Source organism: Camelina sativa, chromosome 12 (genome assembly GCF_030686135.1).
Source record: "Camelina sativa cultivar CO46 ecotype springtype chromosome 12, ASM3068613v1".
Lineage (NCBI taxonomy): Eukaryota > Viridiplantae > Streptophyta > Magnoliopsida > Brassicales > Brassicaceae > Camelina > Camelina sativa.
The window spans coordinates 15,720,520-15,744,717 of NC_141891.1; the positions used below are offsets into that span (position 1 = coordinate 15,720,520).

The 24,198-nt window shown below is 37.0% G+C and overlaps 5 protein-coding genes across 5 annotated transcripts; 3 read left to right on the forward strand and 2 right to left on the reverse strand.

Moving 5' to 3' along the window:
- Positions 1 to 2,032: 2,032 nt before the first annotated feature.
- Positions 2,033 to 5,250, reverse strand: LOC104731876 ((S)-ureidoglycine aminohydrolase). The gene is made up of 13 exons (XM_010451381.2): positions 5,034 to 5,250; positions 4,805 to 4,933; positions 4,302 to 4,389; positions 4,127 to 4,203; positions 3,797 to 3,836; positions 3,627 to 3,693; positions 3,407 to 3,492; positions 3,234 to 3,315; positions 3,073 to 3,129; positions 2,952 to 2,990; positions 2,749 to 2,819; positions 2,491 to 2,544; positions 2,033 to 2,343 (listed from the first exon to the last, which is right to left on the reverse strand). The coding sequence occupies exons 1-13, from the start codon at positions 5,068 to 5,070 to the stop codon at positions 2,274 to 2,276; spliced, it is 897 nt and encodes a 298-aa protein (XP_010449683.2). The 5' UTR covers positions 5,071 to 5,250; the 3' UTR covers positions 2,033 to 2,273.
- A 119-nt stretch (positions 5,251 to 5,369) lies between these two features.
- Positions 5,370 to 9,012, forward strand: CLPR4 (CLP protease R subunit 4). The gene is made up of 8 exons (XM_010451382.3): positions 5,370 to 5,707; positions 6,474 to 6,677; positions 6,832 to 6,887; positions 7,093 to 7,219; positions 7,383 to 7,460; positions 7,738 to 7,851; positions 7,945 to 8,054; positions 8,789 to 9,012. The coding sequence occupies exons 1-7, from the start codon at positions 5,441 to 5,443 to the stop codon at positions 8,014 to 8,016; spliced, it is 918 nt and encodes a 305-aa protein (XP_010449684.2). The 5' UTR covers positions 5,370 to 5,440; the 3' UTR covers positions 8,017 to 8,054; positions 8,789 to 9,012.
- A 7,253-nt stretch (positions 9,013 to 16,265) lies between these two features.
- Positions 16,266 to 17,935, forward strand: LOC104731879 (expansin-like B1). Its single transcript, XM_010451384.3, has 4 exons — positions 16,266 to 16,522; positions 16,885 to 16,994; positions 17,108 to 17,419; positions 17,520 to 17,935. Exons 1-4 carry the CDS (start codon positions 16,393 to 16,395, stop codon positions 17,715 to 17,717), a joined length of 750 nt encoding a protein of 249 aa, XP_010449686.1. The 5' UTR covers positions 16,266 to 16,392; the 3' UTR covers positions 17,718 to 17,935.
- A 194-nt stretch (positions 17,936 to 18,129) lies between these two features.
- On the forward strand, positions 18,130 to 21,658 carry LOC104731880 (transcription factor-like protein). The gene is made up of 15 exons (XM_010451385.3): positions 18,130 to 18,628; positions 18,741 to 18,908; positions 19,092 to 19,160; positions 19,258 to 19,351; positions 19,474 to 19,574; positions 19,659 to 19,704; positions 19,785 to 19,844; positions 19,928 to 19,996; positions 20,121 to 20,204; positions 20,326 to 20,409; positions 20,505 to 20,590; positions 20,680 to 20,770; positions 20,924 to 21,004; positions 21,147 to 21,221; positions 21,322 to 21,658. The coding sequence occupies exons 1-15, from the start codon at positions 18,516 to 18,518 to the stop codon at positions 21,457 to 21,459; spliced, it is 1,359 nt and encodes a 452-aa protein (XP_010449687.2). The 5' UTR covers positions 18,130 to 18,515; the 3' UTR covers positions 21,460 to 21,658.
- Positions 21,659 to 21,943: 285 nt separating this feature from the next.
- LOC147930565 (uncharacterized) lies at positions 21,944 to 23,926 on the reverse strand. The gene is made up of 4 exons (XM_087479415.1): positions 23,636 to 23,926; positions 23,109 to 23,230; positions 22,653 to 22,763; positions 21,944 to 22,355 (listed from the first exon to the last, which is right to left on the reverse strand). The coding sequence occupies exons 2-4, from the start codon at positions 23,223 to 23,225 to the stop codon at positions 22,113 to 22,115; spliced, it is 471 nt and encodes a 156-aa protein (XP_087335541.1). The 5' UTR covers positions 23,226 to 23,230; positions 23,636 to 23,926; the 3' UTR covers positions 21,944 to 22,112.
- Positions 23,927 to 24,198: the final 272 nt, after the last annotated feature.

A 24,198-nucleotide genomic window follows, 5' to 3' on the forward strand; every position in this document is an offset into this window, starting at 1 on the left:
CTCTCTCTCTTTTTTTTTTTGGTGTTTAAACTCTTATTTAGTATGATATGTTTTTCTAATGTATATTTATCTATATTTTACACATCTAAGGATTTGTTTATTTTTATGTTTTTTTTACATCTAAGGAATTTATTTCTTCTCGTGATTGTACTTATGGGTTTTGGTGTATGTCAAAGGACAAGAAGTTCTTTATTGATTTGTACAGGTATTTACTATTTGGACAACATTACTATATATATCGTTTTGCGGTTTCCTAATTTGGATTAACGTTAGATTATTCTTTAGTTATTATGGTGGAAACTCCTAATGCAAACAATACGATTGATTTATACCAAACGATCAAATTATTCCATTTATATATTTGTCTTATTTGAACCCTAGCTAGAGTAGTGCCTTAACGTCTTCATAAAGAGGTTAGTTCATTTGTTTTAATTTTATTTTGGTTTATCCTAGGCTCTATAAAATTCCCACCAGTCCACCACAAGAAGTTTAGCCTAGTACTGACCAAAGTTTGGTTGCAAGATAATTAAAGGAAAACAAACAAACAGAAAATCTATGATTATTGCAAAGTTCAAATCAATTACAAAACATTTAAAAGGAGAGTGATCAAAGACACTCAAAACAAAAATTAGTACCCAACAAGATTGTCAACAATATTTCCGCATTTAATTATATATCAAACGATATGATGTACCTTTAATCTTTTGGACATAAAAACAAAATAATTTTGATGTAACATGTAAAGTTAGATATGTCATGGAACTTAATTTAAACCAAGGTGGTCTGCCATACATGAAAAGACATCCATGATTGTAAATTTTTAACCATAAATCCTTTAACAAAACCTACTCGTAAGAGAATGTTGAATTAAATTATTAAATTTTGCAAACGATGACTTTGGTTTTGCAAATGACTTTAGCACCGAAACGCCTCAGGTTAGTAAACAATATTCTTCGTAGTTGGCTCGTTCGAGCTCACTACATACGTTGTTAACCCAAAAAAAAAAACATAACTTTGGTTTTACATTTGATCTATATATATATATATATTAGTGCCGGTGAATAGAAATTAAAATTCAGTCAAAAGATACACATAGGTAGATTAGGTGTAATAATCGAATTATCTTATGTTTTGGAAGAAAGGAGATGTTGATAACATTAGAGACTCTAGTGTCTCTAATTCCTCATGAAACATATTTGGGTTCTAGCTAGTTTATTACACATGTATATTAGTATAATACAGTCATTCTCAACCCCAAGTCGATCACATTAGCATCCAAATATGGAGAACATGTTTAGGTTATAAATTCTTGTAAAGAAGTTATTGTTTTATGGAGAACATGTTTATTAATTATGAACTAATTAATCAAACAATCTTTGGGCCATTCCAAATTATAGGCAACCTTTTTCGTACTTTTTTATTGTCTCTCATAAATTAAGGTTGTAATTAAAGACTACATACATATACATAAACGCATTCACAAAACACTTGTGTTAAATTATTGCATAAGTGGGAACCATGGACTTATGTCGAGACCACTAGTTATAGCTTTAGAGAAAGTACATTATAAAAAGGTAGTGAGTGAGAGATAAAGAGAGGAAGAGCTTAATTAGGACGAGTAAAGACAAGTAGACTCATCATAATATTCCGGTTTAGGAAAAGGGGATGTGGTGACCTCATCAAGAGTCACCGTCGGTGAGGATAAAAGGGAAGGGTGGTGAACCTGACGTCCTTTTGGTGGTGGAAGTGGCGGCTGTTCTGGTGGTGGACTACGTTTTTAATAATTCTCCCATCAAATTTATATCGATTGATCTTATCAAGAAAGATTATATTAATAGTTTTATGAAGAATCAAATAAAATTGGGACCTAGCATAGAAAAAGATTTGTTATCAAGTTTGACTATGGACATAGCTTTATTTAGTACTATAACACTGTGGTAACTATTCAGTGAGACTGTAAAATAATGTTGGTACGTAAATAAGGTGTCGACACTATTGCACAAGAGGCAAAGCACATACAGATCATGTAGTCTAAGGCAAATACAGATCATGTAGAGTAATCGCAGTTGCTGAAACAAAGATATGGCATTTTAAAATAGATTTTTTCCCATACAAGTAAGACTCGAGTAGCTAGTGGTTAAGAGTAGACATGAGGCTTTTAAGACAGAAAGCTAAACAACAAGGTTCTGGTTTTTACTGCAAAGAACCTTCTTTTTACATAGAAATCTTCTTGATCCCATCAAACTTCCCACCAAGTCCTATAAGACTTTTGATCACAAAGGATTCCGATTCACATCTTTGTACAGCAGATATCGAGATCTCGTCTTTCCAAGTGCAGCATACCTGACACAACGAATACTATCTGAGAAAGTGTGGTCGAATGATCTTTCAGGTAGTCAAGACACAGTACCAAGAGAAATTTTGAATCTTGCAAACGTTTGAGAACTTTTTGAAACAGAGTATAAACTCAAGTTGTGGGCAGTGTCTTACCATTGAGGAACAAAAGGTGCCATCCATATGACATCACCAGCCTGAACTGGATACCTATTCAAAGAGAAGATCACATAAAAGTTATAACCACTTCTTGTATCATGTGGAATGTAGCTGTGGTAGCAGCTTGATTTTGCTAAAATGCTTCTGATCACATTACATGACTGATGCAGAAAACTAAGGTTCTTGGTTGTGCATGTGTGTGTTTGTGGAAGTTATATATCCACACTTTTGATTTATTAGTATAGCTTTGCGTACCAGTTATCTCCCAAGCGATAAATGCCTTGGCCCTCCAGAAGCAACAAACCGTGTTGGTTATAATGAACTTCCTATTAACATTGCAGAATAATATGAGAAGACTGAATTGAAATAGAAATATAACAAGAGAAAGTAAATCACGAACAACGGATGGTATCAAGATCCATATGGTAATGAAGCATTGAAGCTAAACAGTTCTGTACCTTTACATTGAGAAACTCTCCAGGCTGAAAATCCATAATCTGCATATGACAGACACAACAGTAATTAAGTTTCCATGTCTCCAAAAGTGAAAGGATTCATTCGATCAAGTGAAGTGCTTACATGGATGTTGAAGTCATAAGCAAGGGACATAGGGAGAAGTTTCCGCAGTTCAAAAACCTGTAATAGAAACAAAGATCTTTAGAGATGACTGATGTAGGATCTAGAACTTGTATGACAATGTGAACTGTAAGATTTTAGATGGAGAACTTTTGCACACTTACCTCACCAGGAGTCTCGAGTAGTGGTTGCTTGTCTGTGGAGCCAACGATAAGCTCTGTTGTGTGACTTCCTAGATGTTCATACCTAGACATGTAGCAGTATAGGAGAAGTTTTAAAGTTATAAACTGAAGCAAAACCTGAAATTTCTTGTTATATTAAGGGGCAGGAGAAGAACCTCCGCTCGAAGACAACTAGTGTTGCAGACTCATCACAGTTCAGGGAATGATAAAAGTTTGGAGGTAGGTAAGCATATGAATCAACCTACACGAAAAATAGGATTATCAGCAAAAATGAAAAACTAGTGGAGAAATCTTGCAAGCATTCACCATCAAAGCTGGGTAGAGACTATGTAATCGGAAGAATACTTCCGTAAATAATTCTTATACAAATCATACCGTCAATATTTTTGATGAACTGGATGTGTTAGTGAGTGTGACAGCACCCTCGACCACGAATACAAGACTTGAAGAAAATTCCAAAATATTGAAAGGAGTTAATAAGCAGAATGTAGATCATAAGTGTAGTAAACAGATGTTAAAGAGAGAGCTCATATAAGTAACAATACCGCTCTATGTCTTGTGGAGGCAAACTTGAACTTGACATTTCTGCAAGAGACAATAAAATCAGCTAGATGATCACCAAATCCTACGGAAAGACCCTCTAATACAGCAAATCCTTAAACCCTTAATCACTCGACTTGTTCTGCGCGAAGCAGGAAAAAGATATTCTTCTAATAACAATGAGATTGGTGTAGCAGCAGCGCACTCAAGGACACAAATCTAGTTCCTAAAAGATTACATTGACAACTAGAGAGTAACTCAATTATCGAAGACTATAAGACAATAATCCAATGAAGTTGATGTTCATCACTTGTGAGAATGAATTGGTTCCAGACCTTTCATTTTCGCCAAGTACATAACAAAATGGGAACCCGTTGCCGGTGTGATCAAATATGCCCCTAATGTATTTGTCCTGCAAATTTGAGAAACAAACAAGTGAAAAACTTGCAGACTCTAGTAGCTACAAAATTGAGAAAAGTAGGGGGGGGAATTAAAAAGAGTGTTATGTACCAGTCAGGTAAAGGGCTGTATACATGACTTTCCGGTGTTATCAACGCATGATCTCGTTTGTATACACTTCTTGTGAAACCGGGCAAGTCTACAAAACAACAGAATCAAAACATTTCTCCTTAACAAAACATGACGAAGATCCAATTGCAGGACTCTCAATTACAAAAGTGATTAGAAATCCCATCTGAATACACAAAGTGACAACTATCAGAAAGAGACAATTAATCTCTCTATCCACAGAACTGAAACTTGAATTCTTCCATGGCTTCTATGTCAGCACCTAATTGAGCAAAAGTTAAAAGCTTTTTGCAAGGCATGAGCCAGAAACCCTCTCAGATTAAACACTAATTCAACTTAATCCTAACTTTCAAAATAAACCTTGTTCACTAAGACCTCGCAAAATTAACCTAACAAAAAAGTAATGGAACTTAACCAACAAAAGGATCAAACTTTAATGACACGAAGCTAGAGACGAGTGCTTTAAGGGAAGATATAAAAAAAACCTTGGAGGTGTGAAGGAGAGAGAGTTGGATTTGTTGCTTTCCAATAAATGGGTTTCGTCTTCTCATCCGATTCAACAATCGAAGGCGCTGAACAAAACCCATCGTCGCTTTTCGAAGCTTTAACAAGACCTTTTTTTTTAAGGTGATAAATAGCCAATAAGAAAGTTCTGATTAGTTTCACAGTATGAAAACACAAGCTTGTGAAGAATCGTTAAAGATTCCTACTTACTGATAATGATGAAGACGATTAAGTGAAGTGATCGCATTTTTGCTGAGAATTAGTCGAACGATTCAGGTTCAATGCTCTCTCTATTCATTCATGTTTATAAAAATCTGAGGAAAAATATAAAAACAGAACACGACAGATGATTCTCTGAAGTGGCCAGTAGATGTTTTTGTTTGGTAGCCTCATAAAATTATATACTTTTTAGAAAAATGGGAATCCCGGTTTTACTCCGGTTTGATTTGGTTCAAATCGACAAACCAGAATTGTTCCAGGAAAAAAATCTATTGGGCTTATTGTTGAGCCCATTAATAATATTATGAAGCCCGAATTGATACAGATCGTCGTTATCGTTTCGGGGTCTATCGGCCACTCTCTCTCTTTCTCTCTCTCTCTCTGCAACAAAGGAAAAAATGGAGGTAGCAGCAGCGACTGCGACGAGCTTCACAACGCTCCGAGCTCGTACGTCAGCGATAATCCCGTCTTCTACACGTAATCTGAGATCTAAAGCGAGATTTTCGTCATCCTCGTCTCTCAGAGCTTCTCTCTCTAATGGCTTTCTCTCGTCGTATACCGGAGGAAGCATCTCTAGTGACTTTTGCGGCGCTAAGCTTCGTTCGGAATCGCTTAATCCGTTAAATTTGTCCAGCTCTAAACCTAAGCGCGGAGTTGTCACTATGGTACTTGAATTTTTATACTCTTCACATCGTTTCTTGATTAGCTGAGGTCTCCACTCTTAGGTTTTTCGTGGCTGTAACTGGTATTTCTGCTCGATGCTCCCGTGGTTGTGAATTTTCAGAAATTGTATTGGTTGAGACACCAATTGTTGTTCCTTAGTTTTGAACCGATGGATTAGAGTGACTCTAGATATAGGCAATTAGATTGCAAGGGGTAAGAATGCTCATTCATTTCTATAGCTGAGTTTTATGTTTCTGTGGTAGTGAATTTCCAGAAATTGTATTGGTCGAATCATACTTGACCAGCGGTTGTTACTTGGTTTTGAATCGGCGATATCAATGGATTAGAATGACTCTAGATATGTGTGGTCAGATTTGAAAGAATGCTCATTCATTACTGTTGTTTAATTGATAGGAGATGGTACATGTAGAAGGTTGAGTATGAAGATATGTAGTGCAGTTTTGGAAGAAATTTTGTGTTATGTGATTGCCTAGTAAAGAAGAAGTTGAGTATTTGTCCCTTATTATGTGGCACAGGTTTCTCTTAGTGTGTGCTACTTACAGTATGCATCAAGTTCTCTGATTATGATCAGGATCCTTGGCTGTCAATTGTCATAGAGGATTTGGAGGCTTTTGTATTCTTCACATACAGTTTCTTTGTCTTACCTATCTTAGTTGTGCTGAAATTTATGGTTGATCAATTGACTGTTGGTGAGCCCTTTTTTTTTTTCTTTGATTCTTATCATCGTGCTTCCCTCTTTATCAACAGGTTATACCTTTCTCAAAGGGAAGTGCACACGAGCAACCTCCTCCGGATTTGGCATCATATTTGTTCAAAAACCGAATTGTATATTTGGGAATGTCTCTTGTACCTTCAGTTACTGAGTTGATACTCGCAGAGTTTCTTTACCTTCAGTATGAAGACGAGGAAAAGCCTATTTACCTTTACATAAACTCGACAGGGACAACCAAGGTAGGCTTCCAAATGGAGAGTTCATCATATTATCAACGCATGCTGAGTATTAAAATTGAAACTGGTGTTTGTTCCAAATGAATGATGAAATGTCTACAAATCATTAGCTATTCATTTAAAGTGTTTTAAGAGAATTTATCTTATCTCATTTCAGAATGGTGAAAAGTTGGGCTATGATACTGAGGCTTTTGCAATCTATGATGTCATGGGGTAATTGATCTTCATTCCTTTTCTAGTACTTTCTTCTTTCACTTATTTTTTCCCTACTAGTACTGGTAACTGGACTTGAATCATGAAACTGCCTTCCCAAATATTTAAAATTGCACTTGGAGACAGTTTCCATATCAGGCCAATTTTGGGGAGACGAACCAGTTACCCATGCACCAATGAACTCTTATCTTATCTTTGACTTCAGGTATGTCAAACCACCAATCTTTACTCTTTGCGTCGGGAATGCTTGGGGTGAAGCTGCTTTACTTCTGACTGCTGGTGCAAAAGGAAATCGCTCTGCGTTGCCCTCATCAACTATTATGATAAAGCAGGTTCTTTCTGATCATTTCTTTTAGATCTTAGGTGCTATTCCCTCCCCTAGAAGATTTTGTTTTTCTTATTCGAGTTTGAAGAAACTAAGGCTTATGATTCCTAATTTCTGTTCGTGCATCTTTTACTCATCCATATATTTTCTCTTGTATGTTAACTTTGTAGCCCATTGCTCGATTTCAAGGCCAAGCAACCGATGTTGAGATTGCAAGGAAAGAAATCAAGCACATAAAGACAGAAATGGTGAGAAGATAAACTTGATAGAAATTGACATAGTAGTGAAATATAAGTGTTGACTCTTTTGATGCAATAGTGTCCAGTTGTATATGTGATATGGGGAAATATAAATATATGTAACATCTAGGCAATGGGTCTATACTTGCAGACATCTTAATATGCATCACTTGTGCTTGCTAGCGAATGCAAAATCATGCTATTATTCTCTTTCCGATACTTTCACTTTTATCGTAAAACTTATCTGAAAAGTTGTGTCTCTGTTCTATGTAATGTTGTGCTCAAGGTCAAGCTGTATTCAAAGCATATTGGTAAATCCCCGGAGCAGATTGAAGCTGATATGAAACGCCCTAAATATTTTAGTCCCAGTGAGGCTGTTGAATACGGGATCATTGATAAGGTGCGGTAAATGACAGAAAAATCGGAAAAACATAATAGTGGTTTTGTTTCCAATCTGCAAAATTGAATTATTCTTCATGTGCTACGTTTGCAGGTGGTTTACAATGAAAGGGGCAGCCAAGACAGAGGAGTTGTGTCCGACCTTAAAAAGGCACAACTCATTTAAATGTCAGATTGTCTTCAGAAATCCCCCATGATTAACAGGTGAAAGCTAAAATTTGCTCGCTTTCATTCTGCATATCGATTATAATGATGATGGAATTGCATTTTGGACTATATAATTGCACAAAGCATAAATTTTACACTTGTCTGGAATCATGTACTGCTTTCGTTCTGTCACATTTGGACCAATTATCCCATTGTAGGAGCATTTACTAACAAAAGGGAACACCTGTAAAAGTTGAAATACTTTTTACACCTCACAAATGGTTTATAATAATTACTTCAGCATTCATGCAATAGCCTTATAGAAGAAACCCGACGAATACATGCTTATAGTGGATGCGTATCTTCTAGTTTTGCATTTCCTTTAGTTCAAATAGTTACTTCCCATTTCCCTCTGTTGCTCTCTTAGGACCCATTTTATAGTGATATCATTTTCATTGCCCATTATAACAAATTTCACTATTGATGGCCGACACCTATCCAAGGGTTATGCTCCTTCAGACACTAGAATTCGTATCATTGGTTGTCTTAAACAAATGATTAAATCTCAAACTCTTGTCCTCTTTGATTGTCTGCCTACTAACACCAACCATTAATACGTCTTTCGTGACTAAAAGCAAGGATATTCGACTTCTAATTCTATTGGCTTCTCCTTTTAATAGTTTTTACTTTGTTATGACGTTATAATCATTATGTTATGACTTCTAATTCTATTTGCGTTCCTTTTGAAAATTTACTCTGTTATGACATTATCATTTCGCTGTGTTTCTCAGGTTGGAGATTTGACGACTGATCAAAGGGGGAATCGGTGAACCATTCACCAGCACAAAAGTGGGGTAAAGTCTTGGAAACATGTTAGTAATGTTACTGGTAATGCTGCAATTTTTTAGTGTTATTTGAACAGAAACAAACCCATATGTGTAGGCTTGTCAAATGCCTAGAAACAGGATGGATTGGTGTATTTCAATAGTATATGCTTTTAATCTTTTAAAATGAATCAATTTCGTTTGCTCACCCCTAATGCGGATGTGTATATGTGTTACAAACCAATATGTTGCTTTGTGTTCACACCAAGCAAGAACGTGTACCGTTTCTGGAATAAGATGGAGATAGGCATGAATGAGCGATGACATTATGATAAAATCCACCCACCCCATTATCTTTGTATCCCTTTTTCCTATGAAAAGCCCACATTTGTCACAAACAGGCAAATGTTGATTTGATTTCATTGGATGAGTCAGTCAACAGTTTTAATGACGTCACCGGTTCCTCCTTACGTGCCGGCGAATATGAATCTTCCAGTGGCATAAGAAGAAGAAACCATCATTTAGATTTAGATTTAGATTTTAGAGTTAGAGTACGCATTTTTTGTCATAACCAAACGTTGACAAAAAAAAAAGGGTTCATATCTAATCAGATATTGGTTTTCTTTTGTGGAGTCATCGGTTCTCTACATGTCAGATTTCGAGTAATCATTATTTTATATGACTCTAGTAAATCATGAGATGAATCTGAATTTTGGTAAACAAACTCCGTCGAAAAAGAAAAAAATATTTGTGGTAGAGATGATGATTGTATATAAACTTCCCTTGGAAGTGAATCTCATTCAGAGGAATATTATATAATCTGTGACAAAGGGAATTATATCTAGGAGCCTTAGGGGACTAAAAATCAAATACCATTAAGTGGATTACAACCAAACCAACAACAAAAAGTGTTCAGTGAATTCTCTACTTAACTTCTATTCAAACTAGACTTATAGCGTCCTTTTTGTCTTTCTATAATCTTACTTATATTATAATAACAATTGTTTTTTTATTCAAATATAAAGCTAGGCTGCTGCTAATATCCTACCACTCAATGTGTTACTCTTATTGACATCACTAAAATTAATATATACTGATGCAGGAGAAGGTTCCGAAACCTAATCCAGTCTAGCTTACAAGTTATTTCTAGATATTTTCCTCTTTTCTCTTTCTATTAGGATTCTAGTAACTTTACTTATTTTCTGGGAATTGCCTATTCTATGTTTTAGCTTTCTCTATATAAAGAACCCTAGGTGATATGTTTTAGACACAATATTATTATCATTCTTATCAATCAAAGTTTTAGAGTTTATCTCTTTATCTTTCTGGTGGATTCCAGAGCTTTCTATCAAGATCAACACTTGTGATCTTGATTTTCAATCTAGAGTTAACGCTTGTTAACCTAGTTCATTCCGACTGCGTCAAGTGGTATCAGAGCAGGTCTTCTCCTACTCTTTTTGAAGCTTGATCGGCCATGGGTGATCAACCATCAACCAAAGCAGATATTGAGGCTTTGGGAGCTTTGCTGACAGCGTTGACTAATCAAGTTGCGGCTTTACCCCAACAGATTGCTAACGCAATGCAAGGAGGAGGAGAACGAAGGGAACCAAATCCAAACCAACAGGTTGGAAACAATCCGGTCATTGAGGAACCAGCCCGAGTCCAGCGAGGTGGAAACAACCGCCAGCAAGGTGTAAACAATAGACAACAAGGCAGGCAAAATCGTGTTGTTGTTGATGACAATTCCAGCTCGGAGGAGGACTTGGAAGAAGAAGATGAAGAACAAGGGAATCGAAACAATCATGATTACCGAGTGAAAGCAGATATTCCATTGTTCTATGGGACTATGGGAGTAGAGGAATTTCTGGACTGGCAAATTGATGTTGATCGGTTCTTTGATGTTATGGGTGTCCCAGAGATTAAGCAAGTCAAGATGGTGGCAATCAGATTGAAGAAGACTGCTGCTGTATGGTGGGATAAACTAGTTCTCCAAAGACAAAAACAGAGGAAGGGTCCAGTTAGAACGTGGAGTCGAATGAAACAACTGATGATGGAGCGTTTCTTACCGGAAGATTACGAACAGATTCTCTACAAGATGTACATTGATTGTGTTCAAGGAAACAGATCAGTGACAGATTATACGGCTGAATTCTTACGTTTCTCTGAACGTAATGACTTGAATGAATCAGAAAATCAGAAGGTGGCTAGATATATCAGTGGTTTAAAGGGGTCTATTCAAGGAAAAATAGGGTTACAGACTGTATGGACAGTGCAAGAAGCCTCAAGTCTAGCTTTGAAAGCAGAATTGATGGAGAAATCATCTCGGGGATTCTCAACCTTCAGGAAGCCCTTGGTTCAGAACAGTTTCGAACCAACTGGAGAGAGAGACAAGGATTCAAACACGGGCAACAAAGGAGCTAACAGGGATCCAAACACTAGCAACAAAGGAGCTGGAAGTTCTAACAATGGTCCTAATAATGCTCATCAAAATAAAACACCAATCCAAAAGCAGAGTAACACTTATGCGAGACCATCCATCGACAAGTGTTTCCGTTGTCAAGGACAAGGTCACAAATCAAATGTTTGTCCGAGTAGGAGGACTACAGCTTTAATGGAAGAGGAGGATGACGACTTCGCAGGGAATGAGGAGTATGAGGGGGTCGAGTTTGCTGAAGAAGAATCTGAAGAGAGGATAAGTATTGTACTCCAGCGACTCTTGCTATCATCCAAAGAAGAGGGACAACGCAAGAATCTGTTTAGAACGCATTGTTCTATTCAAAACAAATTGTGCAACGTGATTGTTGATAACGGTAGTTCTGAGAATTTAGTTTCTCAAAAGCTGGTGGAATATTTGAAGCTACCCACAACTCGTCATGCAAAGCCGTATGGTCTTGGTTGGGTCAAGAAATGCTAACAAGTGAGGGTTAGCGAGACTTGCAGGATTCCCTTATCTATAGGAAAACACTACAAAGAAGAGATAATTTGTGATGTTCTTGACATGGATGTTTGTCATATTCTCCTTGGGCGTCTCTGGCAGTATGATAACGACATCACGTATCGAGGACGAGACAACGTGATCATGTTTACGTGGGGAACTCATAAAATTGCTATGGCTCCTGTTCAGGATTTTGGTAACAAAGCGAAGGAAAAGAAGTCAAGTTTCTTGATCTTAACGGAGAGCGACAAAGAGCTTGATGAAGCTGTTAAAGAGACAAATTGTTTCTATCCAGTGGTGGTCAAAGGGTTGATGAGTGCTATAACAGAAGAAACTACAACTCCACAGGAAGTGTTAGAGATTCTAGAAGACTTCAAAGAGTTGACTGCAGATGAGCTACCTAATGATCTACCTCCTATGCGTGATATTCAGCATCACATTGACTTGATTCCGGGTTCGAGTCTACCAAATCTTCCCCACTATCGACTGACTCCTAAGGAAAACGAAATTGTAAGGGAACAGATTGAAGATTTGTTAAGGAAAGGGTTAATCCGTGAGAGCATGAGCCCTTGTGCTGTACCGGTTCTTCTCGTTCCAAAGAAGGGTAACCAGTGGCGAATGTGTGTTGATTCTAGGGCCATCAACAAGATAACAATCAAATATCGATTTCCTATCCCTCGGTTGGAAGACATGCTTGATGAGCTGAACGGATCAAAGGTGTTTTCAAAAATCGATCTTCGAAGTGGGTACCATCAAATTCGAATCAGGCCTGGAGATGAATGGAAGACTGCTTTTAAGAGCAAAGATGGATTATACGAATGGTTGGTGATGCCTTTCGGGTTGTCAAATGCTCCTAGTACTTTCATGAGACTAATGAACCAAATTCTCCGTCCTTTCATTGGGTCATTTGTGGTGGTTTACTTTGATGATATTCTGATCTACAGCAAAACCAAGGATGATCATTTGGAGCATTTAAAACAGGTTTTGCAGGTTCTACAAGAAAACCAGCTGTACATCAACTTAAAGAAGTGTACATTCAGTGCCAATAAGCTGTTATTTCTGGGTTTTGTCATTGGTGAAGAAGGAATTCAAGTTGATGACGCCAAGGTGAGTGCCATAAAGGATTGGCCTGTCCCTAAATCAGTAACTGAGATACGAAGTTTTCATGGTTTAGCTACTTTCTATAGAAGATTTGTGAAAGACTTCAGTACCATTACTGCACCTATTACTGAATGTTTGAAGAAAGGGAAGTTTCAATGGGGTCCAGATCAAGACAAGAGTTTTGCATTAATTAAGGAGAAGCTTTGTACTGCTCCAATATTAGCATTGCCGGATTTTGATAAAGTGTTTCAGGTAGAGTGTGATGCAAGTGGCGTGGGAATAGGGGCTGTACTGTCACAAGAGAAGCGACCTGTAGCTTTCTTTAGTGAAAAACTAAGTGAAGCACGTCAGAAATGGAGTACTTATGATCAGGAGTTCTATGCTGTGTTTCGAGCCCTAAGACAATGGGAGCACTATCTAGTTCAACGTGAGTTTATTCTTTTCACGGACCATCAAGCTCTCAAGTTCCTTCACAGCCAGAAGATGGTCAATAAGATGCATGCTCGTTGGGTAAGTTACTTACAGAAGTTCCCATTTATCATCCAGCACAAATCGGGAACGCTTAATAAGGTTGCGGATGCCTTAAGTAGAAGGGCTTCTCTGCTCACTACTTTAGCACAGGAGGTTGTCGGTTTCGAGTTTTTGAGGGAGTTGTATGGACAAGATGTTGAGTTCCAGGAACAATGGATCAAGTGCAGTCAGCAGCATCCTTCGGCGGATTTTCATATTCGAGAAGGTTACCTCTTTAAAGGAGATAGGCTATGCATTCCATGTTCTTCCTTACGGGAGAAGTTGATTCGAGAATTGCATGGAGGAGGCCTTAGTGGTCATTTGGGACGGGATAAGACTATTGCAAGCTTGGAGGAAAGGTACTATTGGCTGCATCTTCAGAGAGACGCTGGAGCTATTGTTCGAAGGTGTTATATATGTCAGGTTTCAAAGGGTCAAGCTCAGAATACAGGTCTTTACATGCCGTTATCTGTTCCTGAAGACATCTGGCAGAATCCACACCTCGTTGTGTTCTTGGTAATCCCAACACAAAATCCATGGATAGATCCTGCCAGATGTCTTCATGGGGTTCCTAAATCCATAGTTTCAGACAGAGATACCAAGTTTCTAAGTCACTTCTGGATTACATTATGGAGAATGTTTGGAACAAGTTTAAAACGAAGCTCTACAGCTCATCCCCAGAGTGATGGACAAACCGAGGTGACAAACAGGACGCTGGGTAACATGATCAGAAGTGTATGTGGTGATAAACCGAAGCAGTGGGATTTAGCTCTACCACAGGTTGAATTCGCTTACAATAGTGTTGTACATTCTGCAACAGGGAAATCACCATTCTCTTTGGTGTATACCTCTGTCCCGAAGCATGTGGTCGATTTAGTTCAATTGCCAAAAGCTCCCGGAATTAGTGCATCAGCTGAGGCTTTGGCTAAAGACATTTTGGAAACTAAAGAAGCAGTCCGAGCTAGATTGGAAGCAGTTGGACAAAAGAATAAAAGAGCAGCAGATAAACACCGACGGCTCAAGGTTTTCAAAGAAGGAGATGAAGTGATGGTGTTTCTCAGGAAAGAAAGGTTTCCCGTTGGTACTTATCGCAAGCTTCAGCCTCGCAAGTATGGTCCATTCAAGATTCTGCAGAAGCTCAATGACAATGCTTATGTGGTGGATCTTCCAGACAACATGAACATCTCTCATACGTTTAATGTGGCTGACATCTATGAGTATCATGCGGATGGTGTTCTTTATCCAAATGAGAACTCAGGGTCGAGTTCTTTGGAGGTGGAGGAGACTGATGCAGGAGAAGGTTCCGAAACCTAATCCAGTCTAGCTTACAAGTTATTTCTAGATATTTTCCTGTTTTCTCTTTCTATTAGGATTCTAGTAACTTTACTTATTTTCTGGGAATTGCCTATTCTATGTTTTAGCTTTCTCTATATAAAGAACCCTAGGTGATATGTTTTAGACACAATATTATTATCATTCTTATCAATCAAAGTTTTAGAGTTTATCTCTTTATCTTTCTGGTGGATTCTAGAGCTTTCTATCAAGATCAACGCTTGTGATCTTGATTTTCAATCTAGAGTTAACGCTTGTTAACCTAGTTCATTCCAACTGCGTCATATACACATCTAAGAGTTTGCACACAAAAGAAAGAAAAAAACACATCTAAGAGATTTGCTACTTAATTAAGTGGTGTGTTTATCTTATTTTACCTTAGTTTATGAGTTTTAGAAAGTAAAAGGGCTTTTTCTAATTTTCCATATTTTATATATGCAGTGGTAGGTTAGTCGCAACTTGTGTGTATCTTTACTCTTTAGAAATGTTTGTTTTCGTCGTAAAATCATGTAGACGTAGGCTTACCGGATCCAAACTCGAACAACATGCTATAGAGAAGAAAACAATTATGGGGTAATGACCAAAACCGTGTTTTCTGTCAAAATTTATAATTGGCTACAACTTGCTAGGGCATGTCGATCTTTATTAGATAAGAAAATAAAATGTTATATCTTGTACACAATCCTAACAATCCTACTAGTGAAAAAAATCAATGAAGGCTTAGTGATTCCAAAAAATAGCACGCTTGGCATATTCTATTGAGTCCATGCATCCAATACACCAAACAGTTAGTCGCAAATCAATCTATTAAGTATTAGGTGTCATGAACTTCTCATTTTGGAGGCACGACCTATCATTTTTTTTAGATAATTAATTTACTAGACCAAAAGTTACATGTCCCCACCACCATTGTCTTCATCACATTTTTTGGATATTTTCCTCACTCATGCACTATAGATAACTTTATATATAAGAAATCTACAATAATAATCCCCAATATATATGTTCAATACACAATATAGCCAGAATGCATCAGCCAGAAAATAATAACATATCTCGGTATGTAAATCTCCAGTTATAAGGAAACGGAGATAGTTATGGTTCATGGTCGTCAGTGTTCCAGGCTTTACAATTTCTACACAATTAAAAGATAAAATGGACAAGAAATTATTCCATTTCCTTCATCATAATTTATAAGAGATAGTGTTCTAGTCCACTAATAGATATTCATACCTGATATTTAATAATTTAGTACCATACTATTCCGTAACCAAGACTAAGATCTATGCAAAGAATAAAAGTGCATATCAGCATATATAATAAGAATAAATATATATTTTGAATCTTTTGGGTTGATGCCAACTCTACAGCTACATTGGCATATGAATAATGTAACATTTATTTTAACATTTGAGCCGATCAAGTTAAACTAGAAAATTGCGTAATGCAAGTACGCGGTATAGCTAATATAAATTTGAGTTAGCTTTAAGCTTTTTGCCAAGTGGAAAGTAACAAATAGTAATCAATTGTATAATATTAATAAGCACTCTAGCTTCAACTATAAATACCCTATTAAGCCTTGCCTCTATCTCCACATATCTTTTGTTATACCAATTCTATTATTTCTCCTATCGCGCTTGTTAAGAAAAAGGAAATACATAGTCGTACAATATTTTATAGATAAGATAGCATTATGAAGCAATCTCACGCTTTGCTTCTACTCGTTCAAGTCATTGTTCTTTTGCCTCTCCATTGTCTATCCGACGATTTTGTTAGCTCTAGAGCTACTTATTATGGCAGCCCGGACTGCAAAGCAAATCCTCGTATGTATTTTAATCAAATATTGCTATAGATTATGGTCCTTAATTAATTATTAGTTTTTCATTAGTATAATATATAGTGCGACGTAACATCTCATTATGAACCTAAACTAATTAATTTTATGCATTATCTACGTTTAAGTTGTTTATCCAAATTCTTAATATAGAATTGAAACGATTCCATTAATTCAGAGTGTCCATATATCTTCAGTTCGAGTATGACATTACTATGTAATTAGCTAGTAGACTTTTTTTTCAAGAATCTGTTAGTATGGATAAAATGCCTAGTACTTTCTGTATAAAAATATGTTATTTGTTGACGAATAAAAATATTTATAAGTTAATCATTGAAATTATATATGCAGGAGGACATTGTGGATATGGAGAATTTGGAAGAGATATCAATAATGGTGACGTGAGTGGTGTTTCATGGCGACTATGGAACAATGGAACCGGCTGTGGTGCTTGTTACCAGGTTTATATATTTCAACGTCATTAAATATTTCATCAATATAATAACATCATGCTAATTAAATACTATGTCGATTACTAACCCTATAATATTATAATTTTATGAATTATACAAAGGTGAGGTGCAAAATACCACCACACTGCAGTGAGGAAGGAGTATACGTAGTGGCTACGGACTCCGGAGAAGGACATGGTACGGACTTCATCTTAAGCCCTAAGGCGTACGGACGTATGGCGCGACCTGGCACAGAGAATCAGCTCTACTCCTTCGGTGTGGTGGACGTTGAGTACCAGAGGATCCCTTGCCGATACGCAGGATATAACCTGGTGTTTAAGGTCCATGAGAAAAGCTATAATCCTCATTATCTTGCCATCCTTGTCTTGTACGTTGGTGGTGTTAATGACATCCTCGCCGTTGAAGTCTGGCAGGTAACTTAATCTAAGATTATTACAAAACAAAAAAATTATATTTGTTAAGGTTTAAACATTAATTAGTATATGATATATGGTTGTGTATGCATGATTTTAGGAGGATTGCAAAGAGTGGATACGTATGAGAAGAGTGTTTGGTGCGGTTCACGATTTACAAAACCCACCAAGAGGTGCTCTCACATTAAGGTTCTTAGTCTACGGAAGCGCCGGTATCAATTGGGTCCAGTCGCCAAACGCTATTCCCGCCGATTGGACCGCCGGAGCCACCTACGACTCCAACATTCTACTTACTTAAATTTCCAACTTCAGTTTCATCAGTGTGTTTATATATATATATGGTTTCTCTATGTAATGGCTACAATATTTAAATAATGCCCCCCTAGAACAATGATAATAAAACAAGCGTAGTATAGATTCATATAGTTTATGTATTGCGTCTCTCGTTAAAGAAGATTGTAATGATTTGTATGAGTTCGATTTCAATGGAATAAATCAGTAATAATAAGTTTAACAGATGACCAATCGTTTCGTAAGCATTTTTTTTTACATTTTGGTCAGTCAATAGTCATATAAATATAGTCAACCTTTTTTCATGCTATGAACACAAACAAATTTGGCGCGAGTATTTTTGTTTAATACACATAGGCCCATTAGCATTCTTAAGGCCCGTTATTTTAATAAGAAATTAAAACGACACCGTAACACGCAGGTTCTTTCTTCTATTTACGACAATGCAATTGTACCAATCGGAGAAATCAGTAATTCATACTTCGAATCCTGTTGTTCCTGGTCATCTTCTTCGATCGATTTCGTCAGTTTTCTTTGAGTCTAAGTGATAATCGATTCTGGAGTTCTTCGAGACAAGCAAGAGAGGAGTGAAACCCTAAATTCGATTTAAGTTTTGTCTACAACTTTAACCGAAACGCACTAATTTAACCTTCCTTCTTCAGTCCTGTTTCTGGATTTTGGGTCGATTCTTTTATTTATCTAGTTTTGCGTGGATTGAGGTATAAACCTTAATTTTGTGGAAGCTCACAGTTAGTACACTCTATCAGAACCGTTCCTGTGAGTAGAAATCCCTATTGGTGAAAGGATGCCGCAAGTTAAGATCATCGCGAAGAATTTCATGGACATGGTGGCGTCTCTTCCCGCCATCAAGCTTGACAAACTCTACAACAATGTCTTCATCTGCGAAGCCATTCTCAGGTTAACTTTTTTTTTTTGAATCATAGATAGTGTTTATATGATTTGAAAGACCAGTAAGAGTAGTTATGAAGTAAGATTTAAGGAACTTACTTTATTGAGATGGTTTATTTAGGTCTTTGCCGCCTCTTGCCAAGAAGTATGTATTGCAGATGTTATACATTGATGTTCCTGTACCTTCTACTATGATGGAGGAGTGGGTGCTTGCTGATGGCGCATCTAAGCATAGAGTTGCTATTGATCGACTGATTCAATTACGCATCTTTTCAGAAATTGTAGATAGGTACTGTATTCTTGGTTTTTTATTCTTGATACTATCATTGTTAAAGACTTGTTCAGATGTTATATATTCTCTTGGCGTTGGATGTTAACTTGAGTATTATACCCTCTGAGCTTCATCTTATACTTGAATTCATTGTGTTTGGATTGTTTGTGATTGATGTGGCTCCTCTTCCTACTTTTGCAGGAAAAGGGGAACCAGTTACAGCCTCAACCGTACATTTCAGAACAATCTTCAGAAACATATTATTTCCGGGTAAAGGCATCTTTACTTTGATGGTACAGTCCTTATTTCGTTTTCTCTCTATGTTTTTTGGAGAAGATGCTGATGAGCCAAAAGTTGAATTTTGCAGTGGAGTTTTACCTAGAGAGCCTATGAATTCCGACAATGCTATTAAGCTTCCAAGTCTACAAGAACTCGAGGCCTATGCCAATAAGAAATGGGAGGTCTGCGTATTTTCTTAATTTTGTTTATTGATAATACTAATAAGATGGAAGTAATTGTAAAAGAAATGTCTTTGAATATCAATTTGGTTTGTATCTGATGATGTGCACTAATTTTTTTTCAGAGTTTCTTGCTACAACTCATAAATTCGGGTCATGGTGAGAAGCTAACTGGCATCAGTGAATCTATGATGAAAATCTTCCAGCGAGGTTTATTGAGTCAGAGGTAATGTTATTATTATACACGTCTATAGATGCATAATGGTGGCATATATCTTCCCTATTTAATACAGTTCATGTGACATTGCAGAGACAAAGATGGCCCAAGATTAACTGAGAGTGGCTTTCAGTTTTTGGTATGCAATATGTGAATCCGTGATCTTTAATTACTTGTATATATATATATATAAGTAACCTTATTGACCCTAATGTGCAGCTGATGGATACAAATGCCCAGCTTTGGTACATTATTCGAGAATACATTTCGAATGCCGAGGTATGTATCATGCCTTAACAAGGTTTAGTTAAGTGGAAATCTCTATTTCGCTGAATGAATAACCCATAACCATTATTGTTCAGGAACGAAATGTAGAACCAGCAGACTTGATTTCGTTTTTGTTGGAGCTTAGTTTTCATGTTATTGGTGAGGTATAACTGAACTTCACAAAAAAGTCATTTCAAGTGTTCTTGTTCTTTTTTTTTTTTCACTCTTGATTTAGCTGGAAGCTTGTTAATTATTTCGTTGAGCTCAAACATTTTATACACATTGCAGGCATATAACTCAAATACCTTGACAGAGGTTCAAAGAAAAACACTCAAGGACCTTGAAGACTTGGGATTAGTCAAGCTTCAACAGGTTAGACTTAGACCATTTGTAATATTACCAAATAGCAAAGAAAAAAAACTTTGCAATAGTTGAAATCAGAGAGATTAGAGAACTATATCATAAGCTGAACTAATCTTTCTAATTATTAAAGGGAATGAAAGACAGTTGGTTTATTCCTACTAAACTGGCTACAAATTTATCAGTCAGTCTGGCAGATTCATCATCTCGAAAAGAGGTCACACCTTTTTTATCCCCCTCTTGTCCCATTTCTACATACTACCAACATCTTCTTGATTTGGAGTATCATTGCTGTTTGTTATTCCTCATCAGGGATTTGTCGTGATGGAAACAAACTTCAGGATGTATGCGTACTCAACATCTAAGTTACAGTGTGAAATTTTACGTTTGTTTGCGAGGTAGTAGCTCCTGAACATCGACCTGAAACTCTACTCATCTGTGTTTTGAAATCCTTTAGGTCTAAGTAGTTGCTGCTTTATTTTTCCAGGATAGAGTACCAACTTCCAAACCTTATTGCTTGTGCAATCACAAAGGAAAGTTTGTACAATGCATTTGACAATGGCATCACATCAGACCAGGTACCTTTGGTTTCAGTTGAAAAACATTTTGAAGTATCCATCCAATTACTTATGCTTACAATTGACCAGACCCATACTGTCCATAAGATGGTGATCAAATTGCTTCTTAAAAGTTTCTGAATGTTTTTTTATCCTTCCTTTTTGCTGTCACAGATTATAACTTTTCTCCAGCAAAATTCTCATCCACGTTGTGCTGATCGAGTCCCATCTATTCCAGAAAATGTCACAGATCAGGTTTATACACCCTTCTTCCATTTAGTGTCAATTATACTAAAATGTGTATAGGATTGGTTTATAGCTTGAAAAGTGTATACTATCTCTGCTTCCTGATTTATCAGGCTTGTGCTGATGAATTCAAATGCATTGTTTTTCGCAGATACGGCTTTGGGAGGGTGATCTGAAGAGAATCGAGATGACTCAGGCCCACTTCTACGATGAATTTCCTTCAAAAGTAACAAACTTGAATTCTCTTAATTTTTGTTTTTCTTTATGTGGCAAATCCGTTATAGGAAATCCCAGTAACCAAAATCGTGCAACATTTATGTTAGCAGGATGTGTTTGAGGCAGCTTGTGACTTTGCTCGGGAATGGGGAGGCCTTCTCTGGGAAGACTCTAAGAGAATGCGATTTGTTGTGAAATCTGAAATTCACAACCAAATGCGTGAGTTTCTACATACCCAAAGCAAATAATAGGAAGAAACTCCCATTTCATCTCTTGGTTAAATCAAAACCTCATATGTTTTGCTACTACAAAATATTTATTGCGCAAGATTTCAGCAGAAAGAAAAAGATGTCTTGTTACTTTATATTAGTTCGTATCCTGGGAACACATGTTGTACCCTGTCGACTGCTACAAGCTTTAGGAATATACCTACCAATCTTGTCAAAATCGTTGATGTATATAGTCTGAGAGGATGCCCCATTTTTACGGATTCTGAAAACTGGTAAACAGTTTACATGCAAGTGTTGACATCAATCTCAAGCAAACTACGTATCTTTCCAATACTATGCACAAACACTCGTTATACTTTTTCTACATTTAAACGCACACGGCAAACTGATAACTTAATTCAAAATATTCTTCAGTTGATGTTAAGTTTATTTGAAAACAATATATTTGTGATAATCCAACCAGGGCCACCTCTATAAGTTCTTGTACGCTAGACAGTAGACAGACCAGAAACTCGGTTTTGTTTCTATTCAGTCAACCAAATTCCAAATTATTAAAACCCAGCAAATGCGAGGCTGCGATCTCAGCTTAATCAACTAAGAGAACTTTAACCGTTGGATGTGTACAGAGACTCTGAATCTATTATGTGTCAAAATTAAGACAAGATCAGTCTTTATTTTGCTTGAGCTTTTTCGTTGGCTGAGGATTCTGAATCCTGGATCTTCTCTCCCGTGTTTGCATTTGCATTTCCACGTGCCCGAGCGAGTCTCTCAGCCTCTTCAATCTTTCTTATAGCTTCCTGTTGTGTTGCGTTCATCAATGTCCCCATCGTTTTCTTCTCTCCTTCGAGCTGAACCTCCATTATGGTACCAGCTTGCTTGTCTATTGGTTTGAAGTAGTCTTCAATCTGAGCCTCCTGTATTGGTAAAGACCCGAAACAAACTTAAGACTTGAAATTCTCCTAACACTGACAAAACTAAAACAAAAGAGATGGAAAGCTTCTAATTTAAGAAACACAGGCTCTGGCGACTGGTTGGCTCTTTCCTTCCAAAATTGAATGCTTTTGAACAAAAAGCACTTGATGGACACTGTATCTCAAACATATTTCACCATACTTAATGTACATATATAGCTGATGGAAGTGATAAACTCAATGGGAGTAAAGCAAACAATTTGCAAAGTTGGGGACTGAGGATAAAGATAAGAGACTAACCGTATTCTCAATCTGCTTATTCAAATTCTGCATCTCCTCAACCATCCGGCGGACTTCAGATAATACAATCTGCTCTGGGAGTCTGTTTATCTCAGCTTTCCTTTGTTGGGCCTGCAAGACCAATGGTTTGAATCAGATAAAAAGGTATTCATGAGTACCCTTGCAAGAAGCTAGAAGTCATAAGTATCGTTGAACAGATACAACACCTAAGTCTATATGATTAGGAAACTCTAATTGAAAAGAAAATCTTATTTCATCACACTTCAAATGTACAATATTGAAGTAAGTATTCTGCATACAAGCTGCTTCAATGTCTCATCCTCAGTCAAGCAGAAAAAGGTTCTTCAAAATTATACGATCAACTAAAGTCCAAAAAGAGGCAGACACTAGGGTTTCCAACAACCTATTCTACCATTCATACTAAGGCATGGTGAGAAAGAAAAAAAAGAAAGAAACCTGCTGGATACGCTTTTCGAGTTGCAACCTGTAAGTCCGGATTCTCCGTTCTTCATACCCAGAGAGGACTCTCACATAGAACATTGCTTTTCTCCCATATTCCAGCAGCTTGTTCATCTTTCCTGCACCATCACGAGTTTTACTAAACAATCAATGAATAGCAAAGACCTATAAAAATCAACAAGTTGTAATAGATTCTGTGAGACAAATAACAAATAACAAACCTAAAACCTGGAATTGATTGTTCACTAGCCACAAACATAATAAGAATTAACATCTTAGCCGAGAAATTAAAGTTAGTATCCAAAGAACTAAGATGTCTAACATCGGTCATCAGTAATCATTATAGATCAAATGAAGACGAGAGCTTATAACTATTATAAGCTCCTCCGATACATATAGAATCAAACTATAGATCTAACTCATTCGCATCGACGAAGACTACGAAATGACGGGAATCGCAGGTTCAATTCCCAGCAAATCAGAGGGAATCGAAATGATAATCACACAAAAGTGTAAAAACGAACCTCAATTAGGTACTAAATTATCGATCGACAGAGACGGGATTGCTCAAATGAGATGATAACTCAAAAGACTCGACTCTGCCACACAAACCACACAAGCGAGCGACGAAGATCAAAATATTCAGGATTCGGTGAGATGCTCCGATCGACAATATCTGTTATTGGTTCTACAGTTGACTGAGGAAGAGGAACTCCGGCTCCGGCGGCAAGAAAACTCCGTCACCGATCTCTCTCGCTTGACTTAGAAGGGGATAATACCAAAATACGTTGCTCCTCTCTTCCTTAGTGGGCTATAAAAGGGCCTTTTAATTTGAAGCAGGTTTTTATGGGCTTAACCGGCCCGATATGTCTTGTCAATAAAATAAAACAGAACTCTCTAGCGCTTTTGCTCTATAGTCACATGTAGCCGTTGATTGATTCTCGACAAGTCTCACAAGTAGCCGTTGAAAATAAATTCCTTTGATCTATTTGTTTCAATTTTAAAGTTATTACTAGGCTCCAAACTCTTTAATTTCAACCAATAATTTTGGTTGAAATATCGATGAATATTGAATGTTGTTGTTTTG